This window comes from Arvicola amphibius, chromosome 6 (genome assembly GCF_903992535.2).
Source record: "Arvicola amphibius chromosome 6, mArvAmp1.2, whole genome shotgun sequence".
Taxonomy (NCBI): Eukaryota; Metazoa; Chordata; class Mammalia; order Rodentia; family Cricetidae; genus Arvicola; species Arvicola amphibius.
The window spans coordinates 134,903,662-134,920,561 of record NC_052052.2 but is presented as its reverse complement, the minus strand read 5'-3'; the positions used below and the strand labels follow the sequence as shown (position 1 = coordinate 134,920,561).

Genomic DNA, 16,900 nt, shown 5'->3' with positions numbered 1-16,900 from the left:
TGTTCGTTCCTGGCCACTTAGACCTGAAATAATCATACAGAAACTATATTGTTTACAACATTGCTTGGCCTATTAGCTTATGCATATTTCAAATTCACTCTTAAATCTTAAATTAACCCATTCCATTATTTTATATTTTACCATGACGCTTGTGACCTACCAGCAAGATTCCGGCTGGCAGACTGTGTTTTTCTCCTCTGGCGGCTCCATGGCATTTCCAGGTTTTGTTTAAAAAAAAAATGCTAAGCGGGCATGAGTAGGACCAACAGGGCCCTTGCTTGCTTGCTCTGCCCAGTCCAGCATGGTAGAGGCATGTTCACTGCCTCTGCAAGCTGCACACACTGCCCCAGTTTCAAGTATGCAGCAGGTCTATGTTGAACCATTAAGCAGTTTGTAACATGCTGCTCACAGACCCCATTTAAATGCTCAGCCTCCTGAAAGAGCCAGAGTTCATGCTAGCACCACAGACAAGGAAGCTGCCATTTTGAAACTGTGTGGGTTTTTTATTTTTTATTTTTTTTTTGGTTTTTGGTTTTTTGTTTCATTTTGTTTTGCTACTGCTGAATCAGGAAGACCTCTTTTAAGGGGCTGCAGCATGCCGCCAGCTGAAAAAAAATATGTCACTAAACTTTGGTTTTTTTTTTTTTTGTTTGGAGTTCCTTTCCAAGCCCTTTCAGGTTTTATGTGGATTTAGCTAGCACATATTGGAGTGCCAGTTTGTTATAAGAGGCTGCTTGTTCGTTCCCAGCTGCTTAGACCCCAAAAAAATCATACAGAAACTATATTATTTATAACACTGCTTGGCCTATTAGTTTATGCATATTTCAAGCTCAGTCTTATATCTTTTTTTTCTCATTTTTTTTTATTAAAGATTTCCATCTCCTCCCCTCCTCCTCCCCTCCTCCTCCCCCTTCCCTCCCCTCCCTTCCACCCATACCCCCACTCCCTCCCTCTCCAGGTCAAGAGCCATCAGGGTTCCCTTCACTATGTTAAGTCCAAGGTCCTCCCAACTCCCCCTAAGTCCAGGAAGGTGAGCAACCAAGCTGACAAGGCTCACAGTGAGCCCGTCCATGCTGAAGAGTCCAAGCCCATTGCCATTGTCCTTGGTTTCTCAGTCCTCCTCTACCGTCAGCCACATTCAGAGAGTCTGATTTGGTCGGGACTGATGGAACAGGCGACCAAACCAGACTCACTCTTATACCTTAAATTAACATATTTCTACTATTTTATAGTTTACCATGAGGCTGTGGTTTACCCGCAAGATTCTGCCGGCACCTGTCTCAGGTGGGGCTACACGGCTTCTCCCTGACTCTGCCTTCTTTCTCCCAGCATTCAGTTTAGTTTTCCCTGCCTAGCTCTGTTCTGCCCTGCTATAGGTTCAAAGCAGTTTTCTCTTTCCATTAATCAATAAAAGCAATTCATATACAAAAGGACTTCCTACATCAGCACCACCAAAATAAAAGTCTGAATTTTTCAAATTTCACTTTATTTTAATTCATTTAAGTCTAACATAGCCACCTGGGCTGGTGACTACTATCTTGGTCAGCACAGACTTTTACAAGACTTGACCTTGGCAAAACGGTTGGCATCCTTTAGTAAATGACAGCCTATGAGTTAGCAGAGAGCAGTACCAGCTCTGGAGCTGCTGAACAGTTTACAAACAAGCAACTGCTTATTTCCAGCAGTGACCATGGGGTGAGTAGGAGGGAGGAAATTCAATTTCCAATGGTACGTGGACGGCATGATTGAAAGCACCTCAAATAAAGACTGTTAGGTGAATCTAATAAATTGTGTGAATCAAACTGCCAACTTCAGTCATTTTCACTCTTTCTCAAACTTTTCTTTTATTTCAATTTCCTGTGTGTGTGTGTGTGTGTGAGAGAGAGAGGGGGGGGAGAGAAGAGAAAGAATGACTTTCCCTTTTGCCAAAGGATCTGAGTAGTTACTCATTATAATGTGCATGTATAAAGGGCAGAACCCAGTGCATCCGTATTGATGAGTACAATCACCTTGGGAGAATGTTGTATTATAGGTTTATTTTTTAAATGGATATTTTAAATAAAATAGTTATATTAGTTATCTTCTGTTGTTGTGATAAAATACCATAACCAAGACAATCTACAGATGGACAAGTTTCTTTGAGTTTACTTGTCCATCATGACAGGGGAAACAAGGCAACAGGCAGGCATGGCAGTGGGAGCAGGAAGCTGGGAGATCATGTGCACAACCACAAGAAGGAAGAAGGGGGAAAACTGGAAATGGGTGAGGCTGTGAGATCCCAAAACCCAACCCTAATGATGTACTTTGTCCATCAAACTGTACCTCCTGAACATCCCCAACAGCACTGCAAGCTGGAGGCTGAGTATTCCAATGTCTGGGCCTATGGGAAACATTTCTCATTTAAAGCACAAGGCAGTGAAAACACCAGAGTCATGAGATGTGTGTACAAACACGAGGCATCTCCAAGGACAGCATGTCCTGGGCTCTTTTTCTCTGGTCTCTGTCTTAAGCATGTCTCTCTAAACTCAATCCTATGAATGCTGTTCCTTGACCTAATATCCCATAGATTTCCCTAAGGCCTGCTTTTATCTGAGGCTTTATGAAAACAAAGAAAGAATGAAACAAACGAACAAACGGAGGGAGGGAGGGGAAGAAGGAGAAGAAAGAAGAGAGGAAGGAAGGAAGGCAAAAGGACAGACAGACAGACAATATTGGCATTGAAATGTTTTCACAGCATAAAAAAGTAAACTGTTCAGAACACAGGAAGAATTCAACACAAATTCTTCCCCTGCACACACACACACATAGTCATTGCTTTCTGCTCCACAGATACTATAACATCTCTTAAGTCAGTAAATGCCAAGAAAATGTTCTATTCTCTTCTTAGAAAATGGAAGGAAAAGGGGCCTCTCAAAATTTCCAAACAGGACTGTTGAATATTGGATAGTTAAGTATTATGTTTAGTTTGGTTTGAGTTTGTATGATTCAACATCCTCTCAAGAGTCAGGTACAGGAAGCTGAAATTCTGGAGGGAAGAGACAAACATAAGAGAATAGATATCAAGCTGTTGTTAATTATAAAAGAAATACACAACAGCCTGCTCAGAGCCCTCTCCCACCAACCAACTCTCTCCAGCCTCCTCCTAGTGACAGTATTGATATACTCAATGCAGACACTAATTGCAAAGATAATACCTGGAAACAAACTCATTGAGTGTGACACATGAAATTAGCCAAGAAGATTTTGTATTGTGATCATATTCAGATCTGATGCCCATCCACAAAGGAAAAACACCAGGTAGCCTTTCAAATGCATGTTGGGCATACCTAATCTGAAACTCCAAAAGTCAAAAATGTTTGAGCTCCAGCTCACCATGCAAAATGTTGGAATATTTCACATTTTGGGTATTTTTTAATTAGGAACAGTCAACTAGTAAAGTGTGTATAGAAATAAACTAAAAATGTCCATGCCTCTGAAATCTAATATTCTGGTCCTCAACATTTCGGAAAAATATTCCCTGTCATAGTCCACAGTGACCTGGGAGGGTATGTTTTTCCAACAACACAGAAATCATCCGGGGAGTTAGCCCAATAGCATAGAATGTGTTATTAATCTGGGGTTCATGGGTCCTAGAAAATAATAGATAACCTTCATGGTTCAGAGTGAATTCATGTGATACAAATGCATTCATGTAGTACTGGATATATTTGTGTGGAGAAAGTGTTAACAGCAACTGGCAGTTTTGTGTCTTTTTTAAATATTACCATTATGATTAATTAAACTTGTTCTCACAATGTCACAGAGGTATATAACATGTTCTGAGCGCTCTCACACCAACTCTCTCCATCCTACTCCTGTCAACCCTCCTCCTCCCTGAAACTCCCTTTCCCACATTCATGACTTTTTACTTTCTTTTGTGGCTCATTGATTTGAAGCCGGGTCCTCTGTGTGACCATGGATTTAGAACTATGTATTGGAGCCTGTTGGACTCACCTTTGGGTACACCCTAGTAGACAATGGCTGCTCCTCCCCTCAAATCCATCAGTTGACAATAGTTTAACACGGATGAATAGTGCTACATGAATCCCTCCTAGATCTATGATTGACAGTTGATGGGTCCAATCGGTATCAGTCTGGAAATTTTAGGTTTATTTCTTAAGAGGCTTCTGCTCATCCTTGTGATGACCATAGCAGATGTACCAACACACTTCCCCCAGAAAGAATTAGAGTCATCACAGCAAACATTCTTGCTAAAGGTGTCTATGTAGCCTTCGATAATTTAGATAAAACTTCTATTTTTATAATTCCACTGTGTTTTGAAGTTATTTTAATGAGAAACACTAGAATATTAAACTGAGGATGCCATATGAGACACTCAAATGGACCACGTCAAAACACCTGGGAAGAAAGTGACAGGTTCATTATTTTAGCAGCAACGACTTTCAAGGGAGGAGGGGGAACGGACTTTGCTTTCCAAGGGATAATTGTCAATTTCTAGATATGTGTAGCTGTTATGATTTGTGGAGTGCTGTTGGCTATTGGCATCTAGTGGGCAGAAGCCAGAGATGCTGTTAAATACCTCCATGATGCAAGACAATCCCCACAGCTGAGATGCATCTAGTTCAAAATCTCACTGATGCTGAGGTTGGAAAACCCTGGTCTTGAGCTGACTATTGACTTTGCTACAGCCTTCAGACCAAGCTAATCCAATCCATTCACACTGTACCACTCCAGAAGCTACAAAAGTAACTTCTGGCTCATGGGCCTATTCTTTCATCAGTTAGCCTATCTACTTCTCATTGAGCCTTATTGAGTTTCACTTTTGTCAGTTTGGCTTCAAATTCAGTTCTCTCTACACTCTTTTGCCACTTTTTTTTTAAACTATTGACTTTTATTGAGCTCTACATTTTTCTCTGCTCCCCTCCTTACCTCTCCCTTCCCATTCAACCCTCCCCCAAGGTCCCCATGTTCCCAATTTACTCAGGAGATCTTGTCTTTTTCTACTTCCCATGTAGATTAGATCTATGTATGTCTCTCTTAGTGTCCTCATTGTTGTCTAAGTTCTCTGGGATTTTGGTTTGTAGACTGATTTTCTTTGCTTTATGTTTAAAAACCGCCTATATCTTGAATTTTGCAGGAAAAAGAATGGCGCTAGGAAACATTATTCTGAGTTAGGTAACCCAGACACAGAAAGACAATTATCACATGTCCTCACTCTACACACTTCTTAAAAGTTCCCTTACTCCTAGAGAGCCCATGAACATGAGAGCTAAATAGCTTAGCTATTTAGCCACTGGGTTATGGTACTTCCAACATCTCTGGCCATTGCGTCCTTAGTTCTAAGTTGAATCTTTCTCATATTAAGACTTGAATTTGAATCCTATCCTGGTCAGTAGCTTCAAATTTTTGTGTAAACTTATTTCATAGAAAATAAAATGCCAACACAAATGTCCCTGCCTCAGAAAATCTTTTCCCCCTCAAGGGATGACTCTGATGTGAACATCTTGTTCCTGAGTGCCTTGGAGCTAAAAGTGATATAGCCCTTGTGTGAGAATTCTCATGAACAATGCTTTCAGTGGAGTTTAGTAATGTGCCAGAGTGTTCAAAATAAACAAATTACTCTACCATTTGAGGTTCTAGCATTATGATCTGAAGTGGGCTGAGACTTCTGTAGTTGCAAGTTCCCACTGCTTAAAGTAACAACCTCTTTCTGGCACACAGTCCTTATCTTTCGATAAGCCTACTGCTGTCTCCGTCGTTACCAGCCTGCCCTACACAGAGTGCCCCTACATCCATATCTCCACCTAGGAAGTGGGGGCATGAAATAAACACGATGAATTGGTTGAAAGTTTTATTTTTCTGATAGAAATTTTTAAATACCATGAACATAAATTTAGTCACAAACCAAAAATGCAAAACTGTAAGATTTTATTCTTAGCTATAAAGTCAGTAAGCAAGGGTCCTCTTCTCCAGGCAATGTTCTTCCTCTTAATCTCCATTTATAAGAAAGTCTCATATCTGTGTGTGTCTTCATATATTATGCACTGGCTAAAGACACAAAGGTAGTAATGTCAGGCTGATACATAGAAAACTCAATGAACCAGTAAGTGCCACTTTAAAACAATTCTTACTAAATGTTTGCAGAGCACAGGATAGGTACTGGAGTCAAAAGCAGCACTGATGTTTTAAGAAGCTTGAGCTAGAATCTCAGGGCAACTTGAAAGCTGATTTTTGGTGCCTCATCTTTTTCTATCTCTTTCTTACGAGGGAAAATCAGCGTCATCATCATCATCATCATAATCATTTTGTTCTCAAGTGACTTTGATCTTATACAGATCCATCTATGTGGCAATCCAGTCTCTAAGCAGACAATGAAGTACCAGGGCTGCTGACCATTTTCCAATACATTGATTTTGTATTGAGAAAGCCTTCTAAGTATGTGGCACTTACTAACTATAACAGAAAGGATAATAATATCAATTATATATATATAATAGACTTTATATAGATAAAGAAGTATATTATATATTATAAATATAAAGAAGTCTATTATATACTTATATAACGAATATTATATATAATAAACTTTGTATATAAAAGACTTTTATTTGTATACATATATGTATATATAAGTATGTATGCATATATAAGTATGTATACAAATATAAGTCTTCTTTTAGAGACAACAAAACTGAATCTACTCACAGTTTTCAAAAAAAAGAACAAATATTCAATAGCCAAATTAAAAACTAATAGATTTAACAATCAAGGAAATGAAAATCAAAACCATATTGATTATAAGTATTTAGAAGACAGTTTGGTAGCATTCCACTTGAGCATAACAACAGCATTAAGGCCACTCATAGGGACCTAAGATACCTCTTCAGCCATGTGTGTTTTGATTGGGTTTATAGAACCAGGTATGAGTCCCCTTTGTGGAGGGGTTGGGCCACAGATCCAGGCAGAGGGTAGTTGATTACACAACTGTTGAACATCACCATTGCGCCACCAACTGTAGATCACAGGGCTCGCCTCTAAGTAAGACCTTGATGCCTTTTCTACCCCCAGTTCCCCATATAGCAGAAATTCTATCCCAGCTTTAACCAGATAATCCTTTTTTTTTTTTTTTTTTTTTTTTTTTGGTGAACAGTAGTGATCACAAAGATGCAGGAATGTTCACGGTGCCAAGAATAAGTTACAGTTAGGTATTCATCTGTAAATATATGTTGTAAATATATCAATCTTACAAAGCTCAGGTTTGAATAAAGAGGTGGGGGGAATGTAAGAGCCGGATGAAGAAGGGCTATGAAATCCTGACCTCTTGGCATACATAGCTCAGCCAATACATTCGCGACTTCCTAGCATTCATGGAGTTGTCAACAATCAGTCATGGGTCAGGGAGGTCTCTGACTCTCTGCACTCTACTCCTTCTGAACTATTGGCAGTGGATTCTACAGGAGTTGATGTCATTATCTTCAGTTGTGTACCCAAGTGATTGCATTACCAGGCTCCAGTGGTTAGTTTCATATATGTGTCACACAGGTATGCTGTTTAACTTTGAAGATCGAGAGAGAGAGAGAGAGAGAGAGAGAGAGAGAGAGAGAGAGAGAGAGAGAGAGAGAGACCACAGCAAAAAGTTATGAATGATGAATGTGGAAAGGGGACTTACAGGGAAGAGGGCTCATAATAAAAGTAAACGGAAGATTAAATGGGGAGTTACAGTAAACAGAGTACATGTTATACATGTATAAAACTGTCAAGGAACAAACTCAATAAACATTTGAATTTTTAAACTACATTAAGATTCCATCTTACCCTAGTTAGAGTAGCTGTCATTAAAGAAACAATGTTGAAAATACAGAGGAAAAGGAACCCTTATACACCATCAACAGATGCAGCCACTACCAAAATCAATATGGAGGCTAAAGAGATGCCATAACCAGAGGAAAGCTGTGGAATCAGCAGTTGAGATACCCATCTACAGAGGAGCAGATAAAGAAGATAAGGTGTATGTACACAGCCAGACAGTTCTGTTCTATCAGAAAGAGGATGGCATTTGCAGGGAAATGGATGGAGATGGGGATCCATATGTTAGTCCAGACTCAGAAAGGCAAATCATGCATATGTTCATTCATATGAAGAATCTAGATTTGTTTAAGCATAAAATTGAAGAGAGACTACTCAGGAAGAAGTAGTCAAGAGAGAGGAGGCAAGAGAGGTAATGGAAGGTGTGAACAAAGGACATTATATGTATATACAAATATGGCAAAGCCTGTTATTTTAAATAATTAATAAAGCTTTTAAAATTAAGAAAAATAAATAAATTTGAATGTTTGAGTGAATCATTCAAGACCACAACCTGAGTAAATGTCACCACTAACATCAGGCCCTGGTTGTCACAGAAGATGCTCTGCCAAATTCACACAGTTTGGAGGATTGTTCTGGGTCAACTTTGCACAAAGAGCCTCACATTCTCTGGATTTCTCCCCTCCTGGACTCAGATGTGGGTGCAGATGAAGCCCTCTGTGCCTATTTTAGCACAGATGTTTCTCTCCTTCAAGCTTGACAAGGACTCTCTTGAGGGGGTCTTTCTAACACATCTACAAAAAAGCTTAAGTCTTTGCAATGTTTCCTGGGATTCTTGACCTCAAGAATCCCTCACGACCTGCCCAGAAAATCTGAGTTCTTTCCAGTAGCAGGGTTTACTTGGAACTGCCCTCACTTTGGAAATCTGTTGCTCCTGCCTCCTGCTGACAGAGAGCAGGCAAAGGCCCCAGCTATTAACCTCAGCTCTAATTAGAGGGAGTTTCATAATGAGGAAAGGAGTGTGATTGTAATTAGTAAGGTTCCATCTTTTCCTCAATAGGTATTGCCCAGTCAAAGCAAAGCAATAGTCTCTCATCTCTCCTCCTCTCTCTGGTGAGTTAATGAGGAGTAAGCACACTGCAAAACTTCAGAATAGAGAGAGAGAGAAAGAGGGGGGGAAGATGGCTAAAGAGATGGCAGAAATGCTGTACTTCTGCTGACAAGCTGTACTGTCCTCTAATTTGTTTCACAGGTCCGAGGCGCAGTTATGGTTGGCTCTGATATGGTTGTGACTGTTGAGTTCACTAATCCTTTAAAAGAAACACTGCAAAATGTCTGGATTCACTTGGATGGTCCTGGAGTGACGCTACCCAAGAGAAAGATGTTCCGGTAAGTATCAGGACAAGGAGGGAAGCAGTGGAAAGCTATCTATCTATCTATCTATCTATCTATCTATCTATCTATCTATCTATCTATCTATCTATCTATCTAATTGCTCTGTCTCTTAAATTTAATCCCAGTGAAAACATCTGACAAGTTACTCCTTCTTATGCACTATTTCTATGGGGTATGGTGGAAGCAGGATTATACACTTCCATTAAATCCTTTATACCACCTTGCTGAGGTAGATGCAGGAATATGGAACTTTAATGGTAGGCTAATTTGCTCCCATGGTATATAAAAAATGAGAATAGAGTCAAAATTCTGATCTAAAGTGGCTCACCCCAGAATAAGTTCAGATTATCTTGCCACACTACCTCTTCGGGAATCAATCAGTGTTATTGAATATCTTCAGTGTGTCAGATATGATGATGAAAGACGTCCCTTTTCATAGGTCTTGTCTTTCCAACTCCATCCTCCAGATTTTGCCAACAGTCACTGCCTAGAACTGTTGGCCTCCATTGTTGATCTTTTAGTTGAGCCTGAAGAGTTCTAGACTTGGTTCCATCTTTGAGACAAAGACTAGTTCAGCCTATGTAGTAATGGAAATAGAATTCTGCCTCATCTATGCCCAGCACCACCAGGCTGCACCCAGCAGTTCTCTCTGCCACCGCTATTAACAGGTCGATGCTCACACAGCAGTTCATGCCATGATCAGGTAACTCGAACTGCAGAACAACACACCCTTTCTATGTTGCCATCTTACCAGTGATCCTAACTTCTTGAGGGCACAACATAAGGCTTATTTTTCTTCATCTGGTTCCTTGAAGATGTTTACAGAGAGCTTTCCCTTATTCCTTGAGTCTTCCCTACAGGGACAAAATACCTGTCCTTATTGCATCTTTCCCACCTCTAATGTGATGCTAGCTCCCTCCCTCTCCTACACTCCAATTTGTCAGTGTTCCTCTTAAAGTGTGACATCCAGAATAGATCCCAATCTTTGAGGTTTATTACTTTCATTTCTACCACAAATAAGTCCTTGTCAACATCAATCAATCTAGCACATTTCTTGGGGGTGACCTTCTAAGGCACAGAAAAGGAGGTAGACTCTGGAGACTGCCTTATGACCCTATATGCTGGGAATTTTCCCAATGCCCTTGGTAGAAGTCATCCCTCTCTGTAAGTTGTAGTACAAACACCAGGCCTCACTTAGCCTTACTGAAGCACCTTTATAGCTCTTAAAATGCTCCCCACATTTCTTCTCAGCTACAATTTTTGCTTACAATTTTTGCATCCCATCATCTCAGAGTAACCTTATTGTGAAGACAATATACAATAGAGAAAATTATTTGAGTGCTTTTTTAAAAAAAAAAATGCAAACACAAACCATAACAACCTCCCTGCGCTAATAAGAAAGTCGTGAGGAAAAAAAAGAATCAAATTAGAAATCAACGCAGCTAGAGGAAGAGGTCAATAGCAATAGCCCTGCTTCCATCCGAAATGAGAGTCTCCCTACCCATTCTCACACCTTCCCATTCTAATTAGATGCAGGAATTGCTCAGGCAAAGTGAAACACGTTCTCTTTGCTGAACGGCTGCCTGCTGTATCCAATTTTTCCTTCTTAGTAACACAAGCTTTCTCTGGGGTGCCAGAAAGTCCTGCTATACCTGTACTTTGACTGTCCTGGGAATTCTACCTTGATGAAGGCAAACACATGTGCTATGATTTGTATAAGTGACTCCTAATGTTCCACATGAAAAAGTCTTAAAGGTGGGAGACAGACAGGCAGACAGACAGACAGACAGACAGACAGACAGACAGACAGATAGATAGATAGATAGATAGATAGACAGACAGACAGACAGACAGACAGATAGAGTACAGTTATGATACATGTTCCCACCGTGGACATGTTACTTTCACTTGAGACTCAAAGTCTTGGAGCTAGACAGCATAGGACTTGAACCTTCTGAGCTACAAGCAGAAGGTTTTGAACTTGATGAATAGCTATGTCAGGCACTTCATCATAGTGTTTGGAATCTAATACAGCATGCATAGGGATGCTGTGTCCCATAAAAATTTGAATCTACATAGTACCTACCATACAGGAGACATAAAGGTCAAAACTCACCAAATCTAGGAATGTCTGGTAATTGGATAAATCAAGGAAAGGAAGCATGAAGCCAGTCCTCATAAGAAAGACATCTTCCCTACACCTTGGCTTAAAGTTTGCTGAAGCACATACGATTAATGCCTAAGTATATGACAGATGGGCCCAGGGACAGGCACTAGGACTTCAGCTGAGGATGCTGCCACAGACTTCTAGTGATTAGAAAGTTATATAACAGACCTTTATTACTCAGACTTCTGAAGCCAGGGTAGTCCAAGGTCAAGAGCCAGCTAATTGGGTGCTGATTTACGACTCTTCTTAATTGGCACATAATCATCTTCTCACCAGGTGTTCTCATGGTAGAGTGAGAAGGTAGGTAGGCACTCTGTACCTCTCTTCCAAATGTTCACATATTATCCCAAAGGCCCTATTATCACAACCTTTTCCAAATAATTTACAAACACTATAAAGGTATTTTGAGAAAAGCAAAATATTCAATCCATAGCCATCCTCAATCTCTTATGGAAACTCAGACCTAGAGTATTAATCTCTCCAAGCAAGGGAAGCTGTCTTCTTCAGAGTCAGAAATGGGGTCATGAAGGGGGTGGAGGTGTGGCAGCAAAAGAATTTGTTCTCAGGACTTAACTTGCAAACTTTTGCTGTTTCCTTCTGACTTAGGCACACACATTTTCAACTAAGACCAGAGACAACCAGCACCTACGGAAACAAGGCCAGATAACTAGAAGCATCCTAATGTGCTTGATGAGACTCCTAGATCTAACCTAGGAGGACCACATTCACATAACTACTTGAACACCCTGTATAATTTCATAAGCCCTTTCCAAGGTTATGGGGCTCTGGAATCTTTGATCTTAAATAGTCACCTTCATCCATTCCCCAAAAGAGTCATATCTAATACAGAGAAGTTCTCACGCCTGAAGTAGGGGACCTAGGGCAGGAACTAGAAAGCAGGAAGTCAGAAGAACCAGGAAAGCTGGAAAGCAGTGCTGTGTCGCTGCCCCTACTCAGGGCACACTAACGTTACTGTGACATGGTTTATCGCCCAGCACCTGGCTCTCAGCCCAGCAGCCTCTCACCCGCCTCAGCTGCTCAGAGGTCTGCTTCCAGTGACCCTTGGTTTTTACCTTTCTGTATTTGATACTTCCAGAATATTAGGTACTATGTCTTCTAGATTCATTTTTGTCTTTAAATGCATGACCAAGTTCAATGAATTAATTCAAGAGAAAAAAAAAATCCCCAACTTGGTGATCTGACTTTATACTTAAGTTCTCAGAAGCTAAAAGCTAAACCGGGGAGGAACCACAGGTGCTTGCATCTCATTGTGATGATAACCGCGTTTGCCTGTGTGAGTTTGGGATGATGAATGGCCAGGACATCCTGATGGCTCAGCACATCCTGCAGCATCGTTCTTCACACCATTTGTACTCAGGAAGTAGGTTTGCTCCGACATTATTCCACTGACTGCAACAAAACAACCATTTTTCTTCTTTCCACTCGACATTCATCTTTGAGCAGAATGCCCCACAAGTGAATTTTCATATTGAGTATCTTCATCTGTACACCTATTATACAGATGGCTTGGGGTAATAAGAGCAAAAGAAGAAGCCAGGCTGAAGATTTTGTTTCTGTGGGAGGGGATTTCCTGCATTGCACCAGTCCAGGGTAGAGCCTGAAGCAGGGTAACTTTTTTACAAGGCAGGAGATTGACGGATGATATGGGAAACCCCTGGGGAGAGGATGAGTGGATCCAAGAAGCCACGACAGAACCGTTTTGAAAGAAACATCATAAATCCACATTCATATTGAATTATCCACTGTACATTAAGGACCGAGCTCCATGTGTCTACATGCAGGAACTGACCAAGAGAAGCAGGGCTGCAGGAGGGCAAGCAGCAACCACAAAGATGGAGGTGATAGGGCTGGAGAGATGGCTCAGAGGTTAAGAGCATTGCCTGCTCTTCCAAAGGTCCTGAGTTCAATTCCCAGCAACCACATGGTGGCTCACAACCATCTGTAATGAGGTCTGGTGCCCTCTTCTGGCCAGCAGGCACACACACAGAATATTGTATACATAATAAATAAATAAATATTTTTTAAAAAGATGGAGGTGATATTAACAATAATAACAGTACATTTCTAGCATTTCTTGCCATAAGTTTCAGGGCAGAACAACTGTTAGCTTCCTGTACCTGCTTCTTGCCCTATTCAATACTTAACACTCAGTACCTTTTGTAAGGGAGCAAAAGTGACGTTAGTGCTTTTCAAACTTTGTATCATGAAGTCAGTTTGAAAACAATACTTAGATGAAGATTATACATTTCACATAATTGGGCACTGATGTGAACAGTGAGTGAGATTCTTGACTGGCTCAGCCAGTCTGAGATGAGCCCCTGGGATTGTGACACCATTTCAATACCTAGGGCAAAAATTAAATTCTACTAGAACAACTTTCTCTAGCTGGGCATGGTGGTGCATGCCTATAATTCCAGCACTCAGGAGGCAGAGGCAGGTGGATCTCTGTGAGTTTGAAGCCAGCTTAGTTTCTAGAGCTAGTTCCAAGACAACTAGGGGGAAAAAAAAAAACTAGAGGTGTGGGGGAGAACACCTCTCTCACTGTATACCTGGGTAGGATTATAGCTCAGAACTGTGCCCTGCTAATTCCCTTTCCTGATCTTCACCCCCATCCCTACATTTCCTTAACCTGGATAAGAGCCCTTCAGGGAGAAGTGAGGTGCCCCGCTCTTTCCTATGGTCAGGTATGCATTCATCTGTGCACAGTCAGGCTCATAAGGTGCTGACTCAAGTGGCCCTTCAGGCTCACACAGCTGGGGAAGAGGGCCTGGCACAGAATTCAGCCAACTCACTAAGGCCATCAAAACTGCTGTGGCCCCAGTTAGCAGACTCAATCATTTATAGTGACCGATCCACCAGCCACATGGTGTTGTTGCTTTCACTTCCTGCTCAGCCCTAAGTCAGATGAAGGCCCAAGGAATGTCCTTGCCTCCGTGTCACCATACCATGGACCATCTGGTAGAAATTCCATCACACTGTGAATTTATCTGGTAAAGATTAGGGACAGAAGAGCAAGTGAGCGAGCCGCTCCTTGGTCATAACCAAGTAAAAGATCTGATGCAGCTAAATTGTCTGCTGATGTTTGCTGAGTCTTACACGCTATGCCCAATGATGCTTGCTAAGATGTAAGCTCTTTGCTAGATTATTTCATGTAAATCTCACAACAGTTCTGTGGGGATAAGTACTATGTGAGTCCCACTTCACAGACAAGACAGAAGTTGAACAGTTCCCCAAGGTACACCACAATCAAGCACAAGAGGCAGGACCCAAGAGTCCCAACTCCAAGGCTCAAGGAGCTTGTGATCACGAAGTAGTTTTGTATCATCTAGACACCAGGCTCTGAAGATTGCTTAGATAGTATGGTCTGAGTTTTTATTTTTTTATTTTTTTATTTTTTTGGTTTTTCGAGACAGAGTTTCTCTATGGCTTTGGAGCCTGTCCTGGAACTAGCTCTTGTAGACCAGGCTGGCCTCGAACTCACAGAGATCCGTCTGCCTCTGCCTCCCGAGTGCTGGGATTAAAGGCGTGCGCCACCACCGCCTGGCCGGTCTGAGTTTTTAACTGGTTAAATTAATTCCAATTTTCTCTTCTTTCTGAAGCTCCAACTGATAGGCAGTCATAACCATGAAATAAGCCCGCCACACAATAATGTTTATTTTGGAACCCTGCTATGAACAAAATGGTTTTCCTTGATATTCTTAGATAATCAAAACTTCCATTTTTCATAATATCTAAGCACCTAAAACTACTAAAAATTTACAGCACCTTTGGGGCTCCAAACCCACAGGAGCAACACTGGCACGCCAGTGAGCCATTTGGAACAAGTCTGCCCTGGGCAGCCTGCGTTGTGGCACTTACAGGTGGAAGCAAGCAATTCTTCTGCTCTGGTGTTCTGACAGTTACAGATTGTGCTTCCAGATATTCAGGTTTCTGTGAAATTCAGCCTAATCCATAAGCGAGAATCGAGAAAGAATCTACAACTCCTGTTCTCCTATCAAGGGCATTAGGTTCTGTGATACTGGTGATTCTGCAGGTCCTTTAGGGACTGCTTTCTCACCTATACAATAGGATATTGGATTAAGTCATTTCTGACATGCTGTTCCACCATAGGCTGATGAATAGAAGAAGCCTGTGTGTGTGTGTGTGTGTGTGTGTGTGTGTGTGTGTGTGCGCGCGTGCGCGCGCGCGTGCGTGTATGCATGCATGCATTTACGTATGCATGTTCCCATGTGTGTGTTTACATGCATTTGACTATGAAGACCTGAGGTTGACATCAAGCATCTGCCTCAGTGACTCTCCATCTTCTATATTAAAGAAGGGTCTCTCACTGAATCCAGAGCAGTCTTCCGGCTAGTCAGGGAAGCCAGCCTATTCTAGAGGCTCTGTCTCAGTCTCCTGTGCACTGGTATTGACACACTCACAGTCGTTAGCTATTGAGTTAGTCTGTTTGTCTGTCTTTTGTTTGTTTGTTCTGAAATGGGTTCTGGAGATCCAACCCTGGTCTTCGAGCTTTCAGGGCAGCCACTTTACTCGCTTGGCCATCAGCCAAGCCCTCTGTTGTCCAGGCTCCCTCCCACTCTCCCTGAAAAAGACTGTCCTGGTTTCCAGGCAACCCAATATTTGTCATTCCCAAAGGTCAGAAAGCCCAAGTCTGGAATCCTCCTTGCATAACTCTTGCAGGAAGCTTTTCATACTGAACCAATCGAAGTCAAATACCTTCTTAGAGAAATAAAGCCTGTGGAAAAAGCAAGCACAATGGTCATAAAAGACATCTACTATAGACTGTAATATGAAATGCAGTGTTCAGTTATAGACCAGGGAATGGAAGGTATAACTTGCTCAGACCTTGTCTCTGCCCATTTGCTAATTTTATACAGTCTTGAAAAAGTGGCCTCCCTGGTTTAGCTGTTAAGTAGTTACCTACATTGCATACATATGAACTTGCATATATTATCTCCTTCCAGGTTTATATGGAAGGATGAGTGAGAAGCACCCTAGAGAAGCTTAAGCATCTCTCAGTCCTCACTAACATCAGTCATCTCCACTGATGGGTTTGTCCATGAGACGTGGGAAAGTCTCTGAGCATGAACTGAAGAGGAAAGGCCACACAACTGTGAGGAGAGAGGAGGGATTTGGCAGAAAGAAAACAACAGAAAGACACATTGGTAGAGGGAACCCAAGCTGGTGATTAAATTACAAATATAGATTACAGAGAATGATGATACTCGATTTCAGGTGGTGTTCAGATATTGTGCCAGGGAGCAAGGTTTATTCTATGAGGGTTAGTGAGAGCTAATGAGAGCGTCAGATCCACAGCAAGGGCTGCTGAGGTTCAAGCAGGACTTTAATCCCAGGAGGGGACCAGTAGAACAAAGTTGAGATAAGGCACATCATTCCCACGGACAAGGCCATGGGGGAAGCTTCGGAGCCAAAGAGAAATTCATAGTTAGGAGTGCTTAGCCAAGCTCTCTCATTCTCTAGGAGACAAGCAAGTGCATCCATGTAGAAGAA

The 16,900-nt window shown here is 41.5% G+C and overlaps 1 protein-coding gene across 1 annotated transcript in view; it reads left to right on the top strand.

The window, feature by feature from the left end:
- The window catches only part of F13a1 (coagulation factor XIII A chain), a 154,924-nt gene that overhangs the window by 136,401 nt on the left and 1,623 nt on the right, over nucleotides 1–16,900 (top strand). Inside the window, exon 14 of the mRNA XM_038334077.1 lies at nucleotides 9,059–9,195. Within this exon, the coding sequence (XP_038190005.1) occupies nucleotides 9,059–9,195 (137 nt within the window). The remainder of the gene's footprint in view (nucleotides 1–9,058; nucleotides 9,196–16,900) is intronic.